Source organism: Platichthys flesus, chromosome 16 (assembly GCF_949316205.1).
Source record: "Platichthys flesus chromosome 16, fPlaFle2.1, whole genome shotgun sequence".
NCBI classification, from domain to species: Eukaryota; Metazoa; Chordata; class Actinopteri; order Pleuronectiformes; family Pleuronectidae; genus Platichthys; species Platichthys flesus.
The window spans coordinates 11,382,866-11,410,051 of record NC_084960.1 but is presented as its reverse complement, the minus strand read 5'-3'; the positions used below and the strand labels follow the sequence as shown (position 1 = coordinate 11,410,051).

General features: G+C 42.2%; 2 protein-coding genes across 5 annotated transcripts; one reads left to right on the top strand and one right to left on the bottom strand.

Annotated features, from left to right (window-relative positions):
* Window positions 1-1,433: 1,433 nt before the first annotated feature.
* LOC133970880 (dedicator of cytokinesis protein 7-like) lies at window positions 1,434-26,889 on the bottom strand. 4 transcript variants are annotated; one of them, XM_062407998.1, is made up of 50 exons: window positions 26,735-26,887; window positions 24,641-24,728; window positions 23,536-23,714; window positions 23,244-23,312; window positions 22,978-23,104; window positions 22,304-22,516; window positions 21,423-21,508; window positions 21,234-21,300; window positions 20,813-20,962; window positions 20,590-20,670; window positions 20,196-20,352; window positions 19,796-19,926; window positions 19,103-19,196; window positions 18,819-18,981; window positions 15,556-15,673; window positions 14,986-15,056; window positions 14,748-14,886; window positions 14,527-14,628; window positions 14,337-14,423; window positions 13,657-13,888; window positions 13,329-13,493; window positions 13,048-13,217; window positions 12,269-12,370; window positions 11,797-11,883; window positions 11,303-11,398; window positions 11,022-11,162; window positions 10,718-10,831; window positions 10,439-10,609; window positions 10,078-10,217; window positions 9,763-9,932; window positions 9,495-9,646; window positions 9,014-9,196; window positions 8,621-8,747; window positions 8,414-8,498; window positions 7,815-7,911; window positions 7,596-7,730; window positions 7,258-7,410; window positions 6,962-7,120; window positions 6,775-6,875; window positions 6,494-6,686; window positions 6,181-6,324; window positions 5,906-6,037; window positions 5,786-5,800; window positions 5,154-5,279; window positions 4,963-5,052; window positions 4,635-4,871; window positions 4,399-4,542; window positions 4,118-4,224; window positions 3,856-4,029; window positions 1,434-3,107 (listed from the first exon to the last, which is right to left on the bottom strand). In XM_062407998.1, the coding sequence occupies exons 1-50, from the start codon at window positions 26,782-26,784 to the stop codon at window positions 3,077-3,079; spliced, it is 6,345 nt and encodes a 2,114-aa protein (XP_062263982.1). In that variant the 5' UTR covers window positions 26,785-26,887; the 3' UTR covers window positions 1,434-3,076. The 4 variants fall into 4 exon arrangements, 3 of the variants coding, with proteins under 3 accessions (XP_062263982.1, XP_062263980.1, XP_062263981.1); XM_062407996.1 differs by lacking the exon at window positions 11,797-11,883; XM_062407997.1 differs by lacking the exon at window positions 12,269-12,370.
* Window positions 16,453-18,658, top strand: angptl8 (angiopoietin like 8). The gene is made up of 4 exons (XM_062408034.1): window positions 16,453-16,971; window positions 17,471-17,620; window positions 17,784-17,894; window positions 17,980-18,658. Exons 1-4 carry the CDS (start codon window positions 16,657-16,659, stop codon window positions 17,989-17,991), a joined length of 588 nt encoding a protein of 195 aa, XP_062264018.1. The 5' UTR covers window positions 16,453-16,656; the 3' UTR covers window positions 17,992-18,658.
* Window positions 26,890-27,186: the final 297 nt, after the last annotated feature.

Here is a 27,186-nt window from a genome sequence, read left to right as displayed (position 1 = left end):
GGTTTTCCATGCATGTGGTAATACCTCAGTGGAACAACATGCAGTCTCCCAAAGAGTAGGACATCAAGGAAAACTGCCAGAAACTATGAGCACTTTTTAGGAGCTTTCAGGATTCTTCCAAATACCAAGGAGGAACTCAGATGTCATGTACAGACCTCCAAAAACTTACAAGAACTTTCAAGGGCGAAAAAGACATCAGGAAAGAGAGATAGAGCAGAACAAAAAATAGCTACACGCTAATAGTTGTTATTAAGGTATGAATTATTATTATGATATAAAGGAAGAACATCCTTGAAACAGAATGCTCACAATTCCATATTGCGTTTTCACTCATATTGTCACCAGTGCTGTGACCGTTGATTTTGTAGTTCATCTGGACAGAAAGTGTACGGATGGGATGTTTTTAACTGAAAAAGTGTCCAGCTCTGATTGGCGGAGCCTCTTCCAAGTGGCTGTGAAAACCCTGATCGTAAACCCAAAGTGCTCCGTTCTGGTGAATTACATAAACATTGCAGGCTCTAATGTGGATCATCCCACCGCCACAGGAAATTGGTTTGCTGATTGTGTAGAGCCCAGAGGACATCTGGATCGAATATAGACCTGTTAAAGCAGGTCTGTGAAAATTTACGGGATTCAGTTGTTGTTTTTTTAAGTTTATTTTGTCACATTTACTGAAGGCGACAGTAAGTTAACTACTCAGTGAACTCAGTTACCTTTTCTATCAAACAGTTAAACTGAAGTCATCACAAAGCAGGTGTTCCCTATTAAAGGCAGGAATGAAAAGTGTACTGGAAAATCTAAATACTTCCAAAACTAGGAACACATGTACATTATACATTTATATTTGAAGGTTTTGTATATGTTTATATTCATAAATGAACTCTTTCATCTTAAAATAAGACAAGAAGTATGAACTAACCAATAACATAAAGTCATATAAATTTACTAAAATGTGTGCACATGGAGTCTGTAGTGATCATCATGTTTTCACTTGTTTATTTGTGACGTTTACACAAAAAAAAGTGGGCGGATTTCCATGGAAGGATGTGTTGTGTGTCAGGGAAGAAGCCATTACATTTTGGTGTGATCCTTTGATCGAGGATGTTTTGCCTCTTTCTTTAACAATGCGAGATATGGGGTTTTTGTATCTTGACGTGAGAAAAAAAAAAAATCAAGCCTAGGGAACCAATATTTTTGAGTGTGTGAAATTTTAGCAGATGGAAAATAGAACAGTAGAAATCAAAGAGAAAATGAATCCCTGATGAGATAAAAACATACCAGTATAAAATCACACCTGAGGAACACAGACCGAAGCCATAATAGGACTAGTTTTAAAAAGTGTCACAGCGATTGAAATTAGCAATTAGAGGACTGTGTGTTGACAGTGCCTAATCCTCAGCTCCGTAGAAGCACAAACAAGAGCTGACACGAGGTGTAGGAAGAGAATTTTAATAGAATGCAGTAAAAAAAGACAGTGTAAAATAAATACAAAAATGTTCATCTAATTGGTTAAAAAAACAATTTCCAGCCTCATAAAAATGACAAAAGCACAGATATTTTAGTCGTTACAGTGTTAATGTGCGGCAGCTTGTAGGACTACAATAGTGCAATATAATAGATACAGTAGTTGGAAACGGCTACAATGAATATAAATCTTCCACAGAGAGGGAGTGCTTTCAGACAGAAATTCAAACACAGTCTCTTAACTACAGACAGAAAAATAAGCAGAAATCAGAACAGAGCCCGACCAATTTATTGATAAAATTCAGCTGAGCCTTTCGCAGACATATCGAAATTTGCATTTATATTTGCCGATATGAAAACTATTATTTTAACAGAATAAACAATGCAGAAGAGATGGTTACTGTTTATTTTATGAGTAAAATAATGTTTATTTTCTATATTAAAGTCCTATATTGCATTTTTGTATTATTTATAATTACTTATAATAAAGTGTATGGTTATAATATCAACCCTTGATTACATTTCTTTGCCAAAAGGTTTTGATAACTTAGGAGTCATTGCCCTTTTTTGATATTAACCAGTATATCTGTATTAATCATTTATTCACAACCCAGTATCGCTATCTGCAACGCCCCCAAAAAATCCATATCGGTCGGGCTCTGTATGAGACTGTACAGAAGTGTGACAGTGAGGAGAGGACCTGGCTGAGGGCAGTGCTTCTGTGATAAACATCTGATGTGACGACAGTGCATTACAAGAGAACTTCACAGTTTAACTTAAAAACACATTTAAAACATTGCGCAGCACTTTCCCCCCTAAACTCTAATGCATTCCTCTTTAACTGCTGCTATATTATGTCCCCCTGGTCTCAGGGAAACAGAGACCTGAGCGTGGACATAATGATCCCACCTCCTCTCTATAATGAATTCTTATAACGAGAGATGGGAAGATAAATGTGACAACATTAGGAAGAAGGAATGTCAGTTATTTGGTCTGTTGATAACATTATAAAACTCCCTGCGACTATTTAATAAGTCTGGTAGTGAGGACTACCAGACATAGTTTCGTAGAAGAAAAAATAATCTCTTACAAATTGGAAGAAGGTCACGACAAACCCATCAACGCAAAAAGGAAAAGACGAAAAGAAATAGATACAGCTATAAACAAACCAGGAAAAGATTTGGTTGCAGAATGTGTTTGGCAGCTCTAGTGCTGTAAAAGCTCAATTTAAAACTAGAGATGACTTTGGGTCAACAGCGAGGAAACTTGGTTTGTGAAGCCGACTTTGCAGCCTTGCTCTGAATGACCATGTTTACAGTGTAGATAACCTCCCTGCATAAACAGCTGGGGTCTTCTCCTACAGAGGTGTGAGAGTGGTGGTAATGGGGGAGAGGGGAAAGAGGTGAGAACTGTGTGTATGTGCGTGCGTGCGTGCCTCTCTTGTGGGGGGATTATGGCGCGACTGGGTACCCGGGGGGGGGGGAAGATGGCGACCATGACAGTTGGTGTGCATTGCAGTGGGGGGAGGGGGAAACAGACGGGCAGATATACTAATTTGTAAAGCTTGTTATTCTGTGTTGTTTTCCAGTGTTTCTGAGCCTCCACAGTCGACTCACCGGAGACTGGACCTACAGTAGGAGTTCCTGAAGGAGACAGAAGCAAGACTAAAGGTGAACCTCAAGTGTTTTGATTTATTTCCCCCGAAACGTCCATCTCAAAATCTTATATATCTAATAGCAGTTTTGATGATCTATGAATAATTACACTTTAAAATGTACTTCTGACCCAGGGAGTGAAGGAGTTACAGTGAATCATGTCCCACTATGAGCCAACAAGAGTATCTTCTTTGAAAGAGTGAGGTCATACCCCTTCATCATCATTTTAGACAGTGTTGAATTTCAGCAGCTCAAAAAGCAACTGAACATTTCTCAAAATCATATTTTGGATTCTATAAGAAGATCAAACTACTATTTTTCTTGGTATTAAATCGTGGCTGCCGCAGGTGCTGCTGACTGTAGCTGTTTTTGATTATGAACCAGTCCAGAGACACGCAGACGCAAACTGAGCTGATGCCAAAAGCAGATGAAAACAAAAACAGATGATGAATGTTTCCATTGTCAAAGAGGATGACATACTTTAATACATGTACCAACTTTCTTTCAAAAATGTATGTAAAAAAAGAAAGTTACGAGATAGTTATTAATGATACGTCAGTGTAGTGCAAATCTATTCACCGGTGACAAACACAGATTGTATGAATCTATGACCTGGAGTGAAATAAAGTTTGGTTTTATGTTTCTTTTGTGTTGGTTTGATGGTCTTTGAGAAGCGGCATGAGCTCATTTTGTGTGTCTCTGTGCGTAGGCGTGTGTGTCTGGTGTCTCAAGTTACCGTTGTGTTTGCGTAGACTGAGCTGGCAGGGTTCTATATAGCTGGGGGATCTTGCGGTTGATGAGGGGACCCAGTGCTTCTTTCAGTTTATTGTAGTTCCTCTCCAGCTCTCTGTGGTACTCTTTCTGATCTGGACCAATCAGAGTCTTGTTCCTCCTCAGGGCATCCTCACACCTGCACAAGAAAGAGCGAAGAAGTCACCACAAGTGGGGATTTGTTTTTATTAGTAACAAAGCAGTCGCGTCTGGGAGTGTGTCATCACCTCTTAGTAAAGTCTTTAAAGCAGAGGCGCAGTTTGTTGTGATGTCGAAACAGCTTTGGGTCATTAGGAATGTCAGAGAGAAAGACCTGCGCCACCTCGAGGGGGCCCTGTGAAGGAGAGAGCCTGTTACATATCTGCTGAGGAATGTCACTCACGACTCAAAACACTGAGCCTGAGTTTAACCCCATTCAAATGGGATTAATATACCAGGAGGAGGATGTGAGGGAAGGCAGCATGGGTGTGCTCCCTATGTTTATTTATTTCAGTATATGAACAGACACCTGGTTGACAGTGGTGCCCACGCTGCCCTGCAGGACCATCTGCAGCATCTTGGAGTCCGCGGGGTCTTGGGTTGTTGCGAAGGCGAGCTCCTGAGTCTTTTTCTGCATGTCCTCGATGGCCACCTCCATGGGGACGAGAATGATCTGGAGAAGAAAACATGTCAGAATGAGAGAAAGCCGCACACCCCACAGTCGTGTGGCAACTGACCAAGAATCCCTCGGGAACAGAAACCCACCTCCTCCTTGTGGACGACGTTGATGCGTGTCTTGATGTAAGGGAAGGCATGAGATGTGGTCAGGATGGTTTTGCGTTTGTACTGCTCGTGCAGGTCGCCGTGGGCTCGGCCATCCAGCGTGAAGGGCGTACAGTACATGAAGGTACGCAGGTTGTAGTTCTTGTCAAAGTAAGTGATTCTTTCCTTCAGCTCGTATGTGTCGAAGAACGGCTCCACGTAGGTGATCTGGAGGTAGGCCTTAAACAAATATAAACACATCAGCACAGTTACACCCTTTGCAAAACCTGTGCCATTGTATAATGAGTGACAGGTATATGTGAAAAGTCACCTTGTTGGGATCCAGTTTGGTTTTGTCCACTGGGCTGGAGTCCTTGATAATTTCAACCAGCTCAACCCCATACCTCTCTGAGTAGAACTCCTGAGCACAAAACACATTCATCTTTTAGACATGTTTGTTTTCAGTAATCACTGATCAAACCTCCATTTTTGTTTTTTTTGCATCATGATGAGTTAACGTGCCTCAAGTCTGTGGGAGATCTCGGCTAACTTGGTGATCGATGGTTCCTTGTAAACAAACTCTTGCTCATCCAGGTCTCCAAAACGACAGCCATAGAAACCAACCCGGAAGTAGGTGCCAAACATTCTCTGAGCACTGAAGGAGAGATGAAAAGACAAGATAATGAAAGAGTGCAGATGCTGAGTGAAGATGTAGATATACAACTTAAGTGTTGACTTGAGAACAGGAGAAAGAAAATAGAAAACCTTTAATGTATTTGAGCGAAAATCTTTTCATATATTCTTCCTGTTGAGGTTGCGGACTCAAGACTTTTTGAACATATTTTAAACCTCATTGCATGGTTTTCACAGATGGAAATGTTCAAATTACTGGTTTTTAGTAACAGAAGAACTTTTGTAGAAAAAAGGGAAAATATAAATTCAAGCTGGCTGTGGCAAAACGGAATGGAAAACGTTTCGTTATAGTGGTTCAACCCAACCAATCAAATAAAGTTAAAAGAAAGTTGTGTGTCACTCACCAGTAACATTTGGTTCACAAGAACAAGCAGTGGGGGAAGAAAGAAGAAAACATTGTAAATGCAAAATATGATTATTTTTACAGTGAATATACTCAGTGTGACCGATGAGCTTGTTACCTCCCATCCTGAACTCTGGAAAAGTTGAGAAAAGAGGCATAAAAGAAAGAAATTAGGAAAAAGTTATGTTTGACAGCCTAGTTAATTGCAGCGGATTATAAGATTATGCTTTATACTCACTTGGTTGTAGACTTTGTTGAAGGCGTCCTGCAGTTTCCCGTGGACGGTTGCCAGCTTTTTGAATTCCCTGTTGGCTTCATGGATGGGCAGCAGAATCTTGTACACTTCATTTATGGCCTCGTACATGGCTGCCTGGGGTGACAGCACAATGGAAGGCCAGTTCTACACATACCACTGGATCACATAACACTCCCTCACCCATGCTTGTTCTGTGTAACCCTGTGCTGTGTGAACATGCAGCCTGTCACCATGCGGTTGGAGAATATGAGTCGTACCATGTTAAAAGACGCAGATGCTTGCTCCAGGAGGCCCACCAGGCCAGACTCGCTGAAGTACTTCCCAGCACAAATCCCCTCCTCCTCCGGAGACAGGACATCATCCGATACTGCCGACTCCTCCAGGACGTTGGACGAAATGTTCTGAGAGGGAAACCGAGAAATCATAATAAACATAATAATCCTTAAGTTTCACTCTTTCAACAACCAGTCTTGATTAAATCTCGGAACACCCATGTTATTCTGCCAGAATGCTGCCCATAAGTGTTGTTTATGGTCAAATGAGTCACCAAATTAAACAGCTTGCACCGACCTGAAATGTGACACAACCAATTGGCAGGTATCTGCAATCCTCCAGCATGTTGAGGTACTCTGCCACCAGAGCAGCGCTATGGACGAGACAGTGGGCAGCCTCGGCGTGGTTCCCTCTCTCAGAGTGTTTTCCTGCCATGTTCTGGAGCCACGTGAGACGTAGGTCGGGAGAGTTCTGGTAGCCCTTAGCAATCCTGAAGTTAAATACGAGAGAAGAATTTAGGTTTGAGTCATGTTACTTTATCCTTCATATGCCTGTGTCACTGATGGGCTTCTCTGTACCTGTACATTAAGTCAATGAGCATCTCTGGATCCTGTTGATGCTCTTTCATTTTCACAGTGTCGGTAAGAATCATGTGCAGGTTGAACACCAGATCCTGGACCTGCAGTTTCAAAAGTGCAACACAAGACATGAGTGATCAGCATCACATCTGGATGATGCACAGACAGTGTGGTGGCTGCTGCGTACCTGCTCTGGGAAGGGCGTGTCACGGAGCTCCAGGTCCTCTTCAGCGTATGTGAGGATCGTCTTGAGTGAACGACGGAGATGCTCCTCATTGAAGTTCTGGGACGTTCCCACCAGTGACGACAGAGACATGGTAACCTGCATCTTTACTCGTGCAAAGTTCTGGAGCAAAGGACAGAAATAGAAAGAGTTTTTTTCTCACAACATCATGGAGATCCATTCTGTAAACCTCCCTTGTGTTCTGTAGATGCCTTATTGTCGTAAGAACGTCAAAATTCGAAAGAAAAGTGTAAACTCACGTTTCCAATCTCAAAGTTCTGCCTCATGAGCAGGTACAGCGAGGCGGAGGCGTGACTTCTGACAGAACCGACACTACTGCTGCAGTGACGAAGGAGACGCAGGCACAGGTCTGCACAAAGCTCAGTGTCTTCGTCAAACAGCATCTCTGGGAACTACACATAAAAAACACACTGTCACTTTTACTTTACTCACCACAACAATATATTAGGAATCATTTATTTTTTGTTTTCTTTGCGAAATTATAAAATTCGATGTGTCAAGTTGAAATGATATAAGATTCAAATGTATCATGAAAATTCATGGTGACACTTGGCACACGAATAGAAACTGTACTTGCCTTGAATACCAGAGCTCTCTGTGTAGTGAAGCAGTGCTGCAGGAAGAGGGCACTCTGGTTACCTGCCATGCTGTGAAGAAGCACTCGGAGCACACCGCCTAAAACACTTTCCTTCAGCTCTGACGCCACCACAGTCTGAACAGAGGACAGAGTGAAAGGTCATAATACGGCCGGGGAATTCTACACAAAAGGTGAGTCGATGGATCTCATACTGTTTACCTTCACTATAATCTCCAGTGTGTCCAATACAATCAGAGAAGCCTCCGTAGCTAAGTTTCCATCCACCACAGACTCTTGCTCCATCTCCGCTTTAGTCCTGTAATAGATAATTTTTTAATGAACACTCAAATGAAGTCATAGTGTTATATACAGTATATAAAAATGTATCCACACATTTTAAATTAATGTTTATCACTTTATGCAATGCTTTCAGAAATCTGTGCAGCAACAAAACATCCAATTAATCCTATTATATACATCTGTTTTTTTAAACAACCAGTGAAATAGGCAGAACAATAAAAAGACAAATAAAGAATAACAACTTTTTTATAAAGAATAAAAAACATAAATATACAATGTGTATGTACACTGATTAGGTGCATGTTTGTTTACCTAAGAACCCCTCTGTCACTTTGTTGATTATTTTGTTTATCCAAGTTAATTTAATTACCACAATTAATTATCTGTCCTTCCTTTAAAGTTGCCTTCCAAGTTTTAACTGATGGACTTGAGGTTTTTTAACTGGTTACTTTTTCTTTGCTTTATGACTGAGATTCTGAGTATCCTTTATTACTAATAAACCATTGTTAATAACATACTTATCAACTCGGTCTGTATTTTGTCTCCAGTGAGTGACATTCTTCCTCCACCTAACATTTTCTTGGCTGCCGTAGGGACTCCTTTCTGGAAGAGTAAACAGATGACAATTTCCATGAACACAGACAGGTCAACGCCACAAACACAGACAGCTACTGACACACAGTCACACACACACACATTCATTACTGTGCTCCAATGCGGCATACCTCTGCTGCGGCGGACCATCTCCTGACGAGCTCCTATGGTGCCCAGTATGGCCTCCTCCAGTCGGGCTTTCATGTCCTGAGACTTTTTAAACGTTAGACTGTTGATCCTCTCCAAGGTCTTCTTCCCCTACAGATATCAATGGTTTAGGAAAAATAAATCAATTGTCATAACAATGAAAATCTCCAGTAAACGGTAAAAGAGTGGTTATGAAACAGCAGTGTTTCAGTCCTGATAACCTGATGCTACAGTAAACTTTCATTATAGAAGTAGTGACTTATCTGAACTGTTGCTCTAACAGGTCCAAATTAAACATCCACACACTGTTTTTTGACACCTACTGTGTTTATCAGTGATGATAGATACATAGTGGGGGCAGTGCCTGTTTTTTGTACCTTGTATTCAAAGCAGGAGATACAGAGATGCAGCAGATCCAACAGGCGGTTGATTTGTAGCACAGACAGATCCGACACCCAGCGCTCCAGGAGAGCTGCATCTGCATTCTTCAGCACCCACAGGAAACACACCAGCAGAGTCCTGCTACACTCGGCTGACAGAGAGCTTGGCTGACGCCCAGCCTGATGAAGACAAACATACAAACTCAGTGCCAGTCTTTAAATCTGATTAATGACTGTTACAAAGAAAATGGAAAGGGGGCCGCCTACAGGCTAAAAGGAGCAGTTGTATCTCAGAAAAGAAGAAAACATGATAAGAATGCAAACACTCTTGAAATAGGGCTTTTGTGTGGAGTGGCAGAAAGGCAAGAGAGAGCGTCTGTCAAACTGAAGCAGCAGCCTCCCACATAGAGGCCGATCTGCAACCTGTCAGTGTGTACGGCCCAGGGGATATAACCTGACCCCTGCCGCTATCACTCACCACTGTGGGCATCGCAAATGCGTTTGCTTTTGCATGCGGCAAAGGGGAGCCGGCAATCGCCATGGCAACAGACTGACTGATAGTGTTGCTACTGTCTGGGTCAGCATCGTCGGCGTGGGCTGGGGCATGGCGGACCCGAGCAGGCGAGAAGTCTACAAGGAAACAATGAAAAGCCCTCTCAGGTGCAATAATACTGGAAATAAAACACAGAGATCTTGAGGAGGTGGATGATAACAATATCAGTAGACTGCGATTTTCTTCTGCTGACCTGAGAAGTCGTGGAGATGATGCAACGTCTCCATGACGATGGGGATGAGGGGCAGGTAGAGCTGAGCTACATGGGCTCTGACCTGAGGGTCACTGTGGCGCGGGTCTGCATCATGGCTGCAGAGCAGGGAGTGAACGGCACTAATGGCCTTTTTATGAAGGAAGAAGGCCCTGTGGGTAAAAACAGAGGGTGTATCAGTGTGTTTTCGACTTTGTACTTGTACTCTATGCTATAATGTATTAAAGGTTTAATGTCAGAGGATCCCTGAGGGGAAGTGAAATGAAAGGCTTTATATACAGCTAATATACAACCTACCCTTCTCCATCAGGATCAAGCATAAGAGAGAGCTCAGTAAGCAGCAAACCAGACAGGAAGTGCTGCTGGCGAAAAGGGCCGGAGAGCTCAAACATGGTGGCCGCACCTTGGTCTTGCACCACGCTGGAAAATGCTGAACTCTGCAGACAGTGAACAGAGCAATGCAAGAATAAGAGGGCAGTACCAGCAAACTGAATTCAAATCAGTTAAATTATATTCATGTGCTTTACCTGACGATCTTTCCCAAAATAAGCAAAAGAAACAGCAGAAAAAAAAGCAAAAGAATTGCAGACAATAAAGAGATAATATTTAGCTTAACAGTCTACAGAGGAGGTGTGGTGAATCTGAGTTTTCCAGTTACCTGTGATGTGGTGGAGGAAGTTGAGGGGGAGGGGGAGGCTGGAGGGCTGAGAGTGGCACACGGCAGGTTGAGGATTACGTAGTGTTCGTGGCTACAGATGATGCGAGTGAAGTCCATCCTCAGTGCATTCAGAGAGCTGGGGTTCTGTGACGTGTGGAGCTTGTTGGCAATCTGCATAGCAAACAGGTAAAAACCTGTTTTAAAACGCATGACGCAGCACTGAGATTTATTATAAGTGATTGATATTGGAGGAAAAACAGGGAGAACAGCATCAGGCACCTGTTTGTAGTAGGACCGGATGAGGTTGAACACAAAGCCCCGGTCCATGAGAGACAACAGGTCATTCAGGAAGAAGGCCAGACTGCTGTTTAACCTCTCCATAAGCTCCACATCCTGAGAGAGAGGATGAGGTATTCATGTGAGAGAAACAATGACATTGTACTTTCATTTACTTAAAATACTGATTCTAATTCATATAAAGCAGGGAGTAAACAACAACGCAAGTTTATATTTAACAGAAACTCTGACATCTTTTATTGTCCAATACAAAACAAATTGCCTGCCAGCTTTATGGGCTCAGTACCTTGTGGTATCGGTTGCCAATGTCTGCGCTGATGGCACACACGAGTGCAGCAATGTCGTCCACAAAGCGGTCTGGGAAACGCTGGCGCCTGGGAACGTCCAGTTTCGAGGTCAGGAATAAGTGGTGGGCCATGCTCTTTGTCTGCAGGAGGGGACAAATAAGAACATTTAGCTTTTACTGCTTTTATAATGGTACAATGGTACCGTTTTTTGTGAAGAACAGTATTCTACTCAAAACTCTTTAGATTAAGGACATCTTAGAGTGTTTTTAAGCATACTGACCATGAGCTGAAAGAAAAACCAGGCCTGCTGCAGCGCTGCTTCCCTCACTGCGCTGGCGCTGACCACCCACTGTAACGCCAGCTCCTCATGAAGAAGCTACACAGGAACCAACACCAACCAAATTTGAGCTTGTATGAGGAAACAATTTTAGTGTCTACATGAGCTATTGAGATTAAAATAGTTTTTGTTGTCACAGGGAGAACGCTGAGGACTGTAACTAAGGTTTGTAAGTTAATTGTGCAGTTCTATGATAGTTTTTTCAGGCCGATGATACAAACACAATAATAGTAATATAAACATTGATAGTAAAATACTAAATTTAACACATTATCCAGAAAACAAATATTCAATGTAGGGTTAGGGTTTCAAGCAATTGTTTAACTACTCACACAGAGACACAGTTGTGAATGTTGATTTATTTTAATGATGTTGAATATGGATGATTGTTAGGACATCGAAACGTGTTCGTTTATAATGGTGATTGCCGGTTTTACCTTCTTGGTAATCTGCCTTGTCGGAACTGAAAACAAGGCCACGCTGTCCAGAAAGGCAGACATGCGATTGCAGGTGCGGTCGTTTGCCTGACATGGAGTGATGGTGAGGTGAACACACAGAGATAAGGACAAAGTGACGTGAAAATGGATGAATGGAAATGGACGGGTGGCCAGAAAAACTCTCTATGAACTCTGATGAGCGCAAGGCTGGAAAGAAATCTACCCGAGTCCAAGGCAGAGATCGCGTCATTCCACAAAACAGATATGGTCTGTTTAGCAGCGGTGACAAGATGCATTGCAAAGGACAGACCATGTGTCATAGTGGATGAAAAGACGGGTAAGGCTCAGAGTGACAGGCAGAAAGAAACACAAACATAGATTGAGGTGCGAGTTGATGAGAGATGGTTCAGGATAGAGGTGAAGGGGGAGGCGATGAGGATGAGGAGGAGGTGGAGAAGAAGGGATTTTGCACCTGCTTGAGCTCACAGCTGGAGTTGGGGTTCCGACGTAGCACAGATCTGGAGCCCCCAGGGGCATAAGAAGAGTTTACCCAGGAGTGGGAGCGGTCAATGCCCTGCCATAAGCCAACGGAGACGCACACAAAACACACACCCCACACACACAAGCACACATAGAGCGGCAAGAGGCGAGGGGCACAGTGAGAAAAGGGAAGACAATTACCACAAAGAAGGAATTTTGGAGGAAACAAAAACAAGGAATGTGAAAAGAGAAGCTAAAAGAGGAGAGGGGAGAACAAAGGAAAGGCTGGGAGCACTGTGTGAATCACAAGGGACAGTGGCATACAGCATCAATGCATCTTTGACCTAAGCAACATCATTAACTGTTGGCACAATTCTTAGTCAACCTCAGAATATCAAATCTGCTGTGAGGAGGTCAGCAGTTTCTTTACAACAAACCGATAGACTGTAATTGGAACAGAGGTCGAGTTTATGGCATATGGACAACAAAATAAATTCATTCAAATTCCCACCCCCCGCACAAACAATATTTGTATTCTTAACTTTTAAACCCAGCAACTCTATGTTCAAATTTAACGATTAAACAATGTTAATTAACACAATTGATTGGTGCGGATTATTAAAAAAACATTTGAAACTTTAGACTATTGCTGTATTTAACCTTGAACATCTCTAAAGGTATTTTTCAGATCTTGTAAACACACTAACTTCAGTAAGAGTTCAATTCTCAAGTCTCATCCATAAATTCCAGAAGGTTCTAAAGACAACTCACTTTGCTCCCGATGATCCTTTGCACCTCTTCGTCGGGTGAAGCTGGTGTGGTGGCCAGGTCAGGGTTGGAGTTGCTGATACTCTTGGAGCGCGACAAATGCAGACTACTCGGACGAGCCGTTGCTCTTGATAAGGTGGCATACTGCATGGGCATCTCATACGACTGGGGGCCTGCAACTCATGGAGATGTAAAGAAGAAATGTTAGTAAATCTAAAAGAGTGGACCATTGATAACTCCTCTTTCTGTTTCTTTAACACATGTAGTTTAATCTGGTAACTGACCTGTTGGGGGCAGTGTAGGTTCAGCAGAGGGCAGGCGGAAGCAGTAGTGGATGTAGGATGCCAGCAGGGTGTTGCGGCCGTGCTGATCCTGGATACCCTCCAAGTTCTTGTGCATCTGGTTGACCAACAACGTCATAGCTTCAAAAGCAGCACGGCCCAGGTTCACTGGAGATTAAAAATGACAGTAGCATGAGGCGGAAAATTAAACAACAATTATCAGATAATTGAATCCAATGATCACAATTAGATTTCAACCTTGTTCCAATTGTGCTTCAAATTTCCAGAAGCAGAAATTATGTAAATATGCTCTCTTTCAAAACAGACTTACCAATTTGGCCAGCGATGACCGGCGGGTAGATGATGAGCTGAATGAGCTTGTTTAGCAGCTGATGCAAGAACCTGACACAGGTGTCCAGCAGAGCCCCTTTGAGAGCAGCCATACAGGCCTTCAGCTCGCCCTCCATGTTTGCCTCGGTTATGATGACGTCCTTCAGGCGGAAGGGGAAGGAGTACTCCTCCAGGACATACACCAGAGTGAAGAACTTGTCCAGGTGTGGATCCTACAGGTACACCCACAATAAACACTGAATTTCAATCTGGCAACACTGTTTATTAAACTCCTGAAGACTTTGCATAAAGGATGTAACTTCTATGATTTTTTGAATATAATGTGAGAAGAAATTACATCCAGGCACTGCTCAGAGTAACTGTAAACCTCCAGACCTTCAGTACACTTGAGAATAGTGACAAAAATGGTTGGATACATATGGTCTATAAATAAAGTGAAAACAGACAATAGATACAGAAATATGTTTGTGTTTATCTGAGTCAGTATCTTTAATATCTATAGTATGATAAACAGTTTTCTATCCACAGAAAGAATCAGAGGAGTTAACATTATGACAATAATAAATGCTGCTGGTGATTATAATAATCGTCAAACCTCTTCCAGTAACACTAACCACATTTTAATGGTGCTCAGTATAAAAAAAATACAAATTTGTTTACCTGAGTGTGAACCGAGGAAGCCGCTGTCACCTCAACATTGAACACTGCTTTGTGATTATCAACCCACTTCATGCCCGGGAGCTGAACCTGCCATAGTGTGACATCCAATTCATTTAACACTCGGTCACAGTCACATCACGAGGAGAAGATGACGGCAGGCAAACAGATATTCTCAATGTCAGACACTCACGTCAGGGGTGAGCACAGAGTAGCTAGGTGGAGGCTTTTCCACCGAGACAGGCAGACTGAAGGAGCCTGTGCGCAGTCGGCCATGCTGCATCAGAGGGATCCACTGCGGGGCAGAAAGATTCACAAACTCTTACCAATGGCAACACAACAGAGTGAGCGTTCAAACAAGTGAGTGGGCGGGTGGATGTGTTATGTGTGGGCCAGCTGTAGGAGCGCACTCACAGTGTAGCCCACAGGGGTCTCCAGAGGAGTGTTCTGTTTGGGCTGGCAGCTGATGTGGTAGAAGGTGAAAAGTAGATGATCGTTGTCTGTCAGATTGGCGGGAATCTTCATCTTCATCTCCTCATAGAACTCAGGGGATCTTCGGGGCAAAGAGTTAAACACAGCGTTAACAGAAGACAAGGAAAGGAGAAAAAGTGGGAAGGACCAGCAGAGGGCCAACAGGTGACTGAGTGATTACTTGTTGTGGTAGATGATGGGCGTGTACGCCTCTTTCAGGAACTCGGCACAGCTAGATTTTCCAAAGATGACCTGGTCAAAATGACATTAGTATAAAATTTGTGGTCCAGGTAATACAGAAGGCACTCTTTTGACATGAGCACGTTACTGCGGTCGTGTCAATCATTTAGGAATGTCACCGTCAATATGTTTTCAGCCCTTCACGGAGCGTAAGTGTCACTTTGCAAATAGACAACACTTTGTACTGTTATTATCGGACTGAAGATCCAAAGACAATTTAGCTATTAATGTTTGTAATTAATTCTTAACTTAATAGGTATAATACAATCTGCATCAACAATTACTGATTAAATAAACAAAAATAAATCTGAGTATCGCAGAAGATTTACTGTATTTCACCAAATGTAACAAGACTTTTCTTGCCAACTCTGTTGCTGGTATAATATGCTGCATTGGAGAAGTTCACTAATCATATAGTATTTCACTGCCTCAAGCTCTTTGTGACTGGAAAATTCTCTTTCTGGAGAACATTGAAGTTTTGTCACATGGATTATAATAGACTATGACTCACCGGTAAAGCTTGGCTCGGGTCTTCTCCTGCCATGAACTGTACTTTCACAGCAATGTTTCTCACCGAGCCCTGGCGGCTGCTGAAGTTCAGAGATTGTGGGTAAACGTAGAGCAGATTCCTGAAAAGGCAAAATTATGCAAGACACAGGTTAAGGTCTCAGTCACAGACCTTTCAGTGCAGTAGTCCCCTCATTCATTTAGATACAGCTTCATGTCTGTAGCTTCCATTGCTAGTCTTTATTATTTTACCATGACTGTCTCTAATGCAATGAATGAAATGAGAAAATAATTATGGGAACAGAGTTGAATGACACTGAAAAGTCATGAGTGAACTGAAGGAGCAATGTTACATGGTTAATATTTCCACCTTTGGTTTCAGCATGAACTGTTGTTTCACACCCTAGTCTGCATCAATTGATCATTTATATCTAAAATAACGCTATATTGCTTTTATAAATTTTATAATTTGGAAAGAAAATTTATTGATTTTATGTTGCACATGGGTTCCATGTGGCTCAGTTCTGAATGTTGTAGATGAGTCACTTAAACTCCTCTCCAAGTCAAACAGATGAGGTAACTTTTGTTCATATTTTGAAATAGCTGATTTTACCCACTTGTCAAGAGGCCGTGACTGTCCACGTCAAACACATGTATTTCAAATAACATCAACTGCACATATTGCAGTACATATTAGGAAACATGTATTCTCTGTATCAAAGTCAGGAATGTGCCATCCATTGTTGTGTTTGTTCCCTAAATAACTAAATGGTATCTCAGCGGTTAAACTTGAAGGCAAGGTCACTGAGACTAAGGCCACAGGCGAGACCCGATATTGAACCACAGCTGAGCTAATGTTTCACCATGGTGTTGCATGTACACATCCAATATAAGGCAGTGACAAGCAAACAAATTCATCATCCAGGGGCTCCTCTGATGATGATAAGCTCTGCACAGCTTTGACAGACAAATTCGTATTTTACAGCTTTCCTGCATCGTATGTGAGATTTTAAATCAAAATTCCTTTGGCTGAATTGTTGGAAAAGCGAACAAATAACTGAGTGAAACAGATCACAAGACTTCAATCAGTTTGTAAACTACAAGAATGATCAAGATGATCTGGGCTCTGTGCTTGCTTTGTATGGCTGGGGGTTTGAGAGAAGCCCATGCAGGTCCACTCCCGATGACCAGCAAGATGGAAGACAAGGCTGCACCGCAGGAGGAAGTCAACGTGCTGATGTTTGGTGTCATACAGCTCAGCGAATCCCTAAATTATGTTTATGAAACAACTGCGGCAAAGATTGGGAAAATCAGCAAGGCGCTAACCAGCCACGAGGGGACTCTGCAAATGCTGGGGAAGCAGACTGAGCTGGCGGCCGAGGCGGAGAAAGAGATGAAAGACGTGTTACAGTCGCTACAGGTAAAAAAAAACACAGAAATATGTGAACAACTCTGTTCCTGTGTGCTGTAACTATCAGAGAGATAACAAGAGTGTTCCAGTCACAATGCAGATCAAAAGTCAAAACATGCAGAAGTAGAGGGACAGAGAGGCAGAATATCTAGTATCTAACCTTCCTGTCCGATTAAATTACTGTGTTTATCTGCGTCTACAGCTGAGCAGATATGACATAAAGGAGTTCTTTGAGGACAACAATGCCTTCAACATGTCTACACAAACCTCTGAGTAACAATTATGTGCTTAGGCCCAGCACTCTTCTTTTATAAGACCTATGTGCATCAACTGGTTCCTTAATTTATTATTCTGACGTATATGGTTAAATCTAACTCTTTTATCTGAGATAAGAGAGTGCACGTGTCATTAGAAAGCTGCATGTTACACTGTGGGGCAGGCAGCTGCCAGCTGCACTGGACTCATTGGTGGGGAAAGAGGATAATCTGGGCAGATGCTCTTTTGACAGGCCCAGATGGCCAAGCAACAAGATCAGACTGTGATGACTAAAGACTGGCTGGCCAGCATGGAGCAGGAAGAGGTGGAGCTCAAGACAAAAGTGAGGAGGCTGGAGATGTATCTCAACAACTTCGCCCCCACCAGCATCAAAGAGCTGCAGGTAACAGAAATCTGAACTTCAAGGTCTGTCACTGTGGCTGTCAAACCAGGCCACCAACATTGGTTACTGCAAAGGCACTACAGAACTCTACATATCTGGATACCAGTTGCTGATTTATTGGCATACACTAAAAAGGTTACTTTATTTTCTTCCTGTCTTTTAGGAGAGAGCAGAGGAGCATTCCTACGTCTTGAAATGTTTACAGGATTTGACCCAGTTCCACAAAGAGAATATTGAGACCCAGATCAAGCAGCTCTCCAAACTGCAGAGGATGGTGAGGCGCCTGTTCAAAAACGTTTGATGTTTGGGACTTTTTAAGTTTAATTCAATCAACAATTTTATCCTCCTCCTCCTTCCAGAGTGAAGCGTAGACATAGTTTCAAGATTCGCCACTGAGGTCTTCCTCCTCTAACCAGTTCTGAATGAGACGAGTCCACATAGATCTCAACTGTGGAACATCACTGCACTCCCTCCTGAACCTGCTTTGTATACTACAGATCTAATGTATGACCAGAAAATATTTTTATGTTTTGATTATATTGTACAGCAGTCCTATATACTCCCCTGGCACTTATAACTACAGCAGTCTAGTACAGCAGTCCTGCAATAAAATCTACCTTCATAACAGTAAATATAACGAGAGGGTAGTCAGTTATGTTGAAGTTTTAACAAGGTGTTGATTCAACTTTTTGTAGGTATGTTGTAAGCTGCAGTTTGTGTTTAAATGTTTTAGTAAAAATTGAACATCTTAGCATTATTGAAGGTAGAATTTACTGCAGGACTGCTCATTAGTTTTAGCTACATGTACGACAGCTAACAATATTTCTTATATAATATTTTTGTGCCTTTTGTTTATCTTGACCTTGAAGCATTTGATACATTTATTTAATGAAAATGCCATTCAAATTAAGTTGTTAAATTATAAGATCATTTATGCCTGACAGTATTGTCAAAAAAAAATAATAGCTTGTTTTAACATTTTTAGATTTTATACATTATAAAACAATGAAATAAATAAAGTTCAGTCTCAATTAAGAATTCAGAGCCTGCTACCCTCTTTCCATGGAACTACTGTCTAAAACAAACACAGTGAGCCATGCACGCCGTGACAGGGTCAATGTATGTTTGTTCTTTAGGTCAACTTGCAGTGTGTGTGAATGTGTGTGTTTGTGTGTGCCTTTGATAGGAGAGCGCTCACCTGTAGGTGGTGTGTGGAGTGTAAACATAGCGAGCAGGGAACTCTTGCACCTCTTTGGTTGGCCGTACACGCAGGTCAGGGTAAGGTTTGACATGAAGCAACTCTGGTGACAGGCAGTAATGAGGGAGGTCCGGAGCTGGAGAGATGTCGATCTTCAGCTGGGCTGAGGGACCAAATCAGTCATGAGCACACAACAAGAAACCAACACGATATATTTAAAAAACGATCATTAACGTTTGTGCAGAAATTACTTTCATTTCGAGACAGAGTTAAGTCATTCTTACCTGTGACAGGTCTCAGTCTCCGCAGAACAGAGGACGGTCTGCGCATATCTGCAAGGAACTTGTACAGGTCCTCATCACTTAGTCTGTCTCCCTCCTTCATGCATACAAGTAGAAGAGCAGTGATTTTAGTTTGATAATAAAAATATCATTAGAGAATAGTTATAACCACTGTCTCTAATAAATACGCAATAAAATGACAGACAGTAAGCCAACTTCTTTTTGGGGAAACTGATCCTGATCTTGATGTGATTTTATCACACTTATCAACTGAAACACTAGATATTTTCATATCTTCCTTAACCTGTTCTATTCATTATGATTTATATTGAGCCTTGTTTAAAGAAATACATACTCAATTTATATATTGTTCAATGAATGTGAGGCAGTTGTCTCAAAGGGTAAATTGACCATAGTTCTAAATCATTACAACTAATGTATTAGCCATCTACATGTAATTACAGTTACAAAACTCAAGACTCAGATCTTTATCAATTATTTGGTACCAGTCGGTTCCTTGCCTTTTGCCTTTAAAGCTTCAACAGCAGACTGTTGAATAAACTAGATAGAAAGATGATGGATGGATGGATGGATGGATGGATGGATGGACATACATCCATCCATCCATACATATCGATCCCGAGGGAAATTAAGGGGGTAAAAGACATGCCCCATGTGAGGTAGACAGAGCCTGACCTGTTTGAAGAAGTTGGTGACAGTAAGCGTAGCTGGTCGGAAAGTGGCAAAGTTACACACGTCTTCCGCAATGCTCATCCGCTCAAACCCCTTCTTCTTTCTCTCATTCCATGTTCCATGACTTTTTCGCTCTGATAGGAGGACAAATAAAACAATATTATAGAGGCATGTGAATGTAAAGTTATTATGAAATAACGTTTTTTAATGCAGAAAAAAGATTCTTGGGGTAATTTAGACACAGAAAAAATATATTAATAATCAAACAAATTCAAACTATTTTGCAAAAGAACGAAGTCTGTCATCTCTACTGCAAATGGACCAACAACCTGCCCACCGATCGTGTATGTGTGCTTTTGTGTGTATGCGCGTGTGTGGGACTGCATGTGTAAGTAAGCAGTACCAGAGTCAGAGTCTGGGTCGGAGCGATCCAGACCCCCAACACTGCTGACGATGTTGAGAAGGTGAATGGCTGTCCAGGCAAAAGGCATGCGAAAATGACCGAGACGAGTACAGGACTGCTCTGCCTGCAGACGCAGCTTATCCAGCTTCTCCTTGTGCTGAGGTGGGACAAGAGTCAACAAGAAATGACGAAAACTAAATAAACAACACATACAGATTAGGCTTTAAATATCTGCAATAGCTAAAAAAAAAAAGAGGGGCAAAAAGGGGACTGTAAATATTGCAAGATACCAGACTGTATTGAGAAATGCTGGTGACTAGACAGTGAAAAGGTCACATGTGCACACTGTTTCTGACCATTGCATCAGTTTTCACAAACATTTTGGCACCATTACCTTGAGGGAATCAGACTCTTTCATGACCATGTACGGTTCACAGCATTCTCCGATGTCTCCTTGTTGAAGGACTTTCTCCAGCTGAAATATAGTACATGCAAGTGACTGAAGTGTAATATATTAATTACCAGTAGCATATTAAATGATGAATAAAAGGGAGAGTAAATGTTTGCATAACCAACACTGTCCAAATTATTTGTGCAACACATGGGTTTCGCAGTACCTTGATGACCAGGAAGATATCAGCAGAAGGATATGTGATTGAGAAAATGGCAGAACGGGCTAGCGTGGATATGGCCATGTGAGGTGTGTGGGGTTTAAGCAGTCCTTTCATCTGATCCGAGTTCAGGTCGAAGTAGAAATTCTCAGAGATCTGTCGGAGGGAAGATAGAGATAAGCGGGAAGCAACAGAGGGAGGGGAAGGAAAGATGATAATGGAAATGCACGTTAAGGGATTATAATTCAGTTATGACTCAGTGGTCTAAACCGCAAGACCACTTAGACCTTTTTCAGAAGAGGGAAATTCAATTAGCCGAGCATGAGCTCAGCATTACGTAAGTGGGTTTACAGGGTGAAAGCTTTTGGAAGAATTATCAGTGTACCAAATAAAATAAAAAAATCAGATGCCTTGTTATTAAAAATACCTTTTTCTTTTCCTTGACATCATAGAGGGCAAGTGTTCCAAATATTGGCTCAATTTCTATTTCAAACCTGAGGAAAATACAACATTTTCAGTGGTTGTCAAATAAATTAAGCGTTGATGAAACTTCTAATAATGAACAAGGCCATGAAGAAATATGGTAAATGTCAGTTATATTCCATATGTGGCTCACTTCAGAGATAGACACTTGACCATGATCCTCTGGCCACAATGTTCCTTGGGCACTTCAGGCACAGAGCATCTCTCTACTGCTTCATCCTGCGAAACACACACACAACAAAGCCATGTACAACACGCACACACAAAATCACACACACGGATAACATTTACACAGATGTCATGGCAACGTGGCAGCAGAGAAAGCAGCATTGTGTAAATAGCTATAAAGAAGGATGGAGTGGGGAGCAACAGAGGAGGAAAAAAAATAAGATCCCAAGAGAGGCTGCGTTTCCACACATTAAGAATATTGACTACATGGGAAATTCACAGATGTTACTGATGTACCGGAAGCAAACAGACACTGACCCTTTTTTTTTTAAATGCCTCCATGCCTTCAATGGAAAAAGATTAAAAGGGATTGTTCACCCAAAAATGAAAAACACTCAATCTACTAACCACTACGCCGATGTAGGAGTGTTTGAGTTGACTTTTGGAGTTTCAGCAGCATTGCAGCTAAATACAATACAATTGAGGTAAATGTGTTCCACTTCTTCAAACGTGTTCTCTTCAGCGAGAATTGTAACAAGGAGGATAACAGCGGACATGTAGGTTTAAAACATGGTGTAAATGACGCTGTTTCAAGTTGAATTATAATCTTGGGGCTTACAGACACTTGGATGAGTGTCATTTAAAAAATATATATTTTTACGCTTGAAGAAGCGGTCACCATTTACTTCAATTGTATTGTGGATTTGGCTAAATCGCTGTTTACCCCTGAAACTCATCAAACTCAATCATTTAGAATAATGAAGAGTGCTAATTTACGTCACTGGTCTATTACTTAAATAGGGTCTGTTTCGCAACAGGGCACAATAGGTATGTGTTACTACGAACCTCATCGGGGGGAGGGTAGAGGCCCAGCAGGTCACTGTGGCGCCCCTGCAGGCGTGCCTCCGTGTTGCGGTGGTCCATGTCCTCCGCAGCTGTACGTTCCAGCACAGACGGCAGGAGAGCGTCTGGGGAAGAGTTCTTCAGGTCAAAGATGCTGGAGGCCCAGCTGCCCCGAGGGGTCTCATCAAGGCTAACTGACCGCCGCTTTGCGTCATCCTGGAACACATGAGTGCGAGACAGTCGGGTGAGATCATTATTATTTTTTTCCTCCACGCGGAGATGGGTTTGAAAGATGAGGAGAATAATACATTACAGATCCCATTACCTTATTACCATAACATATTTAATATGATTCATATGGAGAATGTGCAATGGATAATGGACAAGGTAGATCCATTAATCCATTACCCATTCTCCATATGACCAACTCGCTGTGCAGAATGTAATAGATAAGTCACAATGCCTCCCCCATCATAATGAGACATACTTCATTGGTCGGATAATATGTCCATCTCTCTTTGCATATATTAAATAATGGGAGTTTCAAAGACGTGAACTACCTTTGAGCTTTTACTCCTGGAAACACTGTATATAAAGTAGATCAATAAAATATGTTTAAAGAAACTTAAAATGACTGAATGGCCATAACAAGCTCTTGAAATACCACAGTGAGATACCTGGTCATCCTGGCGCTCAGTAGAGGCAGCATCGTCCAGCTCAAAGGTCTGTTTGACCAGCCCTCGCTGCCTCTCCCTCTGTCGCTCAGAGTTATGAGGAGTGTACGTGGTGCTGTAGCGCTGATACCTACGAGAAAAAAGTAAAAGAATTGTCCCAGCAATAATAATAAATGTCAATCACGTGAAGAACGTGCAAGGGAAAAGTGGTGCATGTTATTTAATAAAAGATTGAAAGAAACTGGGTTAATTCAGCTGACACCGCTTACTTTCTTTGAATGACGAGCCAGTCATCTGTGTAGACTGCCAAGGCATCTCTCACTCTGGGATCCAGGGAGCTACACAGAAAAACACATTAATTATTGAGCAAAACACGCTTTTAATATTTATGTTCATTCAGTGTCACAGAAAGGGAGGCTTTGTTCCTATCTGTAGAGAAGTTTGTCCTCCATTACACTACTATTAATCCTCTGTGTGTATGTGTGGTAGTATAAAGATCATAGAGGAATGTGTGTGTGTTACAGTCTGAGGATTGTGTTGGCCATCAGCAGCTGGACTTACTCCTCCTCCTCGGGCAGTGCGGGCTCTAGTGTAGTGCACTCTTTGTCCAGCTGGAGGAGCTCCAAGTCATCCTGTGGGAACTCCATTAGCTGTCTGAGGGGGCCAGGCTCCACCCCAGGAGCATGGCTGCTCACATACTCCTCAAAGTCCACAGGCTCAGCCACTTCTGTCAGGGGCAACTGTCAACCAACACAAAAATATTATGGACCAAAAACTATGACACGGCCATTATGACAGGAGATACACTGATGTGTGATTTAAAACCCTTAAAAAATTAACTATAGAACAAAAAGGTTTTCCTGCAAACACAATATTCCTCTGTTTATTTTGCATCCTTTTGAAGATGGACACGCGGCTCAGAACATCTTCTGTCTGTGTTTATATTTTTAATTATGGGCATTTCTCACTTAACTTAAGGTGTCACAAAATCTTTCATGCTCTACGAATAAAACTACAAGTTCACCAGATAAAAAGTGAAAATTATGTTGAGTGTGAACGGTGTGTTAAGGGGTTTCAGTTCTGCAAACTTTGTTACAGCTAAACCAGAATCAGCCACAGCCACAACTGTGTGTGTGCAGGTCACATGCTGTACACAAAGCTACAATGCATTTACATAAATTATAGTTTAACAAATGACCTCCCCAATGGTAACTTAAAAGCTATTTTTGATGCCTCCTCTACCCTTTTCAAGCACTTCAAGACTATCATGAGTAAACAGTCTATTCCACAGCCTGAGTCTGGTTTCTCAGGAGTCTGCAGAGTAATTGTACATTTCTGCTGGACCAATTGGTTGTTTGTCATTGTAGCAGACATTTTCAAAAACACAGCCTCTTATATAGCTATGTGTTATTTTATTTTGGATGAGCATTCATGCAGAGACCTAACCTGGCTCTCAAACAACACAGGTGAGCATGAGCAGGTATATCATGTTTCAAAACCACCTCCCTTCATGGCTGCTAAATTAAAACTACACTCAACTGCAGTACTTGTATCTAAACTTCAAACTCCCTATAAAAAGGTACACCCATCAACGTCTGACCTCACTAACTGGAGCCTCAAACCTGCTGGCTCAAATTTCTGGCAGGTTAAACACAGGGTGACTCACAGGGTGGTGCGCGCCGCCTCGTTTCTTGGACAGCTGAGGAGAGCCATAGTCTCTGGAAACTTGTTTTCTGACCTCTGCAGCAACCGTCCTGAGCAAGAGAAAGATATAAAGATGTTTGTTAGATCCTCAAAAAGGGAAGAACAACAGAAAGTTGGCCCAAGAAATCACAATTCTATGACAACTAGTTGCAAAACTCATATCAAGATGGGGGATGTTTAAGATTCATAAAATATAAGATATCTTATTTGATGTGTGGATGCACGATTCTGATATCATGCCAGTGTTGTCATATTGCATTTAAGTGCCAGTCAAGAAACTAAAATCACTGCCAAAAACACAATGGCAAATTGAATGATTATGATACAAGTGAAATTTACATACAAACAAGTTTCTCTCTGACACTCATTTACTTTTCGCAGATTAAGAGTTAAAGCATAACTGCACAACACCAAGCTCAACTGCATAGCCATGGCTCAACAAAACCCTCCTCCTCCTATCACGCTGTGTTCAGCTTCTAGCGTTGGTAGCGATGTTAAAAGCCAGCAGCTGTTGTCAATAGGGACTTCAGCGGATCTAACAGAGAGGTAGCGAGCTGGCTCCATGGAGCAGGCACAGCGCCAGAGCTATGTCCATGGCCTTTATGGACTAACGGCAAATGGGAGGCTTAAAGACAGACAATGCAGTAAGAAAAAAAAAAAAACACAATCCTCACACAGATTGAGCAGCTGCTCCTCTTGTACCGCAAAATGTCAGTTTCTCTCATATACACAGCTGCAAAGGCTTAAGCATTTCCCAAACCATGGTTCTCATGATAACATAGCTATGGTGCATGCTTTCATTCTGTCAATACGCAAGGACTGTAATGCGGAGACCTCTGCTCTGTAATCTCATCTCCAACATGCAGCTATACTTTTTAAACTCTCTAGGATGGCACGGCCTTCTTCGAAAATGTAGACGTTTCTCTACATGTTTAAACTATAAGCTGAGACTATATGTATTAACTGAAGATCTTTCGGCAGGTCACTATACCTCAATTTAAAACAGGAAAAAGGAAAGCCATCGACTGTGGACGAAACAGCCAGAACACCCCTTCCCACCCTTTCCTGCATCCGGCACTAAACAATGGTCTGGGTCCCACTTAGGAGAGGAAAGGCAGGACTTAGGGAATGCAGCGAAGGACTGTTTCATGAAGCTAATAGCTCTTGAGTTGACTAGAAAACAATCCTTCACAGGGATGGTGATGAGTCCAGAGTTTATAATAACCATAACGTAGGCTTGTATCAAGCAAAATCTCCACTCGTCGGGCAATGATAAGAATCTGTTTGTTTTCCCTCACAGGTTTCTGGAGTAGCAAGGCTAAGCTGTTTCCTGTGAAATCAAAATGAAAGTAGAAATAAGTGTGACTTGGACAAAAGAAAGGTTAGGACAATAATCTATTGCAGTGAACAGGTTGGGGGTCTGGCTGCAAACACTTCCAAACACAACAGATTGAGGGTGTCATTCCAAGATCCAGCTCAGGTTGACAGCCACGACCTGCCCTGAGGGTTTCACCTGGAACGTGATCAGAATTTAATTTCGCATCATATGACACATCACTCCTCAAGTCCATGCAGTAGCAGAACCAGTTGACGACATGTGGGAACAGGTTAGCACGTCAATGCTGCAAGGCGTTCACACGAGAACAAAACATCCTGATGTCACCTCAGAGCCATTTAGAGGTTTTCCCCGTTTGATATTATTAGGCTTTTAATGCCCCTGAAAACGACACATCTCGGACACCAGATTAGCCCTAAGACTCGCAGTGTTATCTTTAAGTAGCTCATTGATGACAATGCTCTTAACGATGCTACACACGGGCTAATAAACTCTTCGGGGTGTTAGAGAATGGCGAGAAAGTGCTTCTGCAAACTGAAATTATCCGGTACAACTGTGTTTATATGCACTGGTTTGAGGTTGGAGAGGCGTTAGCAGTCCTAGCTTACTTGCTATATACATGTTTACATAGATATACACGGAGCGTCCGGCAGGTCAATCACACACACAAACACACACACTACTGCAGCAGTTTAACAGAAACTTCAGCTCCGGCCTCACCGGTTGATTTTGTGAGCGAACGCCCTCCTCTCGCTAGCTGTAGATGTCATGTCTCGTCCCCATGCAGAGAAAGCCCTGGAAGTCAAAGTGAAAGCGGTCTCTCTCTCTCTGTCCCTCCTGCACCGCGGCTCTGTCCCGTATCCAGTGTGTAGACGCGGACACAGCTTCCTTCTCCACGCCGGCACCGCTTACCGATCCCTGCTTGTTCCTCCCAGCGGCTGGGAGCTGAACTGCACCCGTCAGCGTGAAGCCAGCACTGCAACGCATCCGGGGAAACGTCAAAATAAAACCCTATCATAACTTATCTGCTAAATCATACGCAACGATACAGCACGCGTTTAGTAGATAATGATCCTCAGCGACATTTTAGAGATGCACATCAATTTTACAACAAGTGCAATGATGCTTTTTTTGGGCTTTATTTCACCTCAAGGAACAATAGCGCCACTTCC

Bases quoted from the DNA above. Each gene is read 5' to 3' on its own strand.
- angptl8 (XM_062408034.1), top strand. From the start codon at position 16,657: ATGATCAAGATGATCTGGGCTCTGTGCTTGCTTTGTATGGCTGGGGGT. The intron at 16,972-17,470 runs GTAAAAAAAAAC...CTCTTTTGACAG, and splicing joins ACGTGTTACAGTCGCTACAG to GCCCAGATGGCCAAGCAACA. The intron at 17,621-17,783 runs GTAACAGAAATC...CCTGTCTTTTAG, and splicing joins CCAGCATCAAAGAGCTGCAG to GAGAGAGCAGAGGAGCATTC.
- LOC133970880 (XM_062407998.1), bottom strand. From the start codon at position 26,784: ATGACATCTACAGCTAGCGAGAGGAGGGCGTTCGCTCACAAAATCAAC. The intron at 11,884-12,268 runs GTGCAAAATCCC...ACTCCATGTCAG, and splicing joins CCAGCTGTGAGCTCAAGCAG to GCAAACGACCGCACCTGCAA. The intron at 11,399-11,796 runs GTAAAACCGGCA...GTTCCTGTGTAG, and splicing joins CAAGGCAGATTACCAAGAAG to CTTCTTCATGAGGAGCTGGC.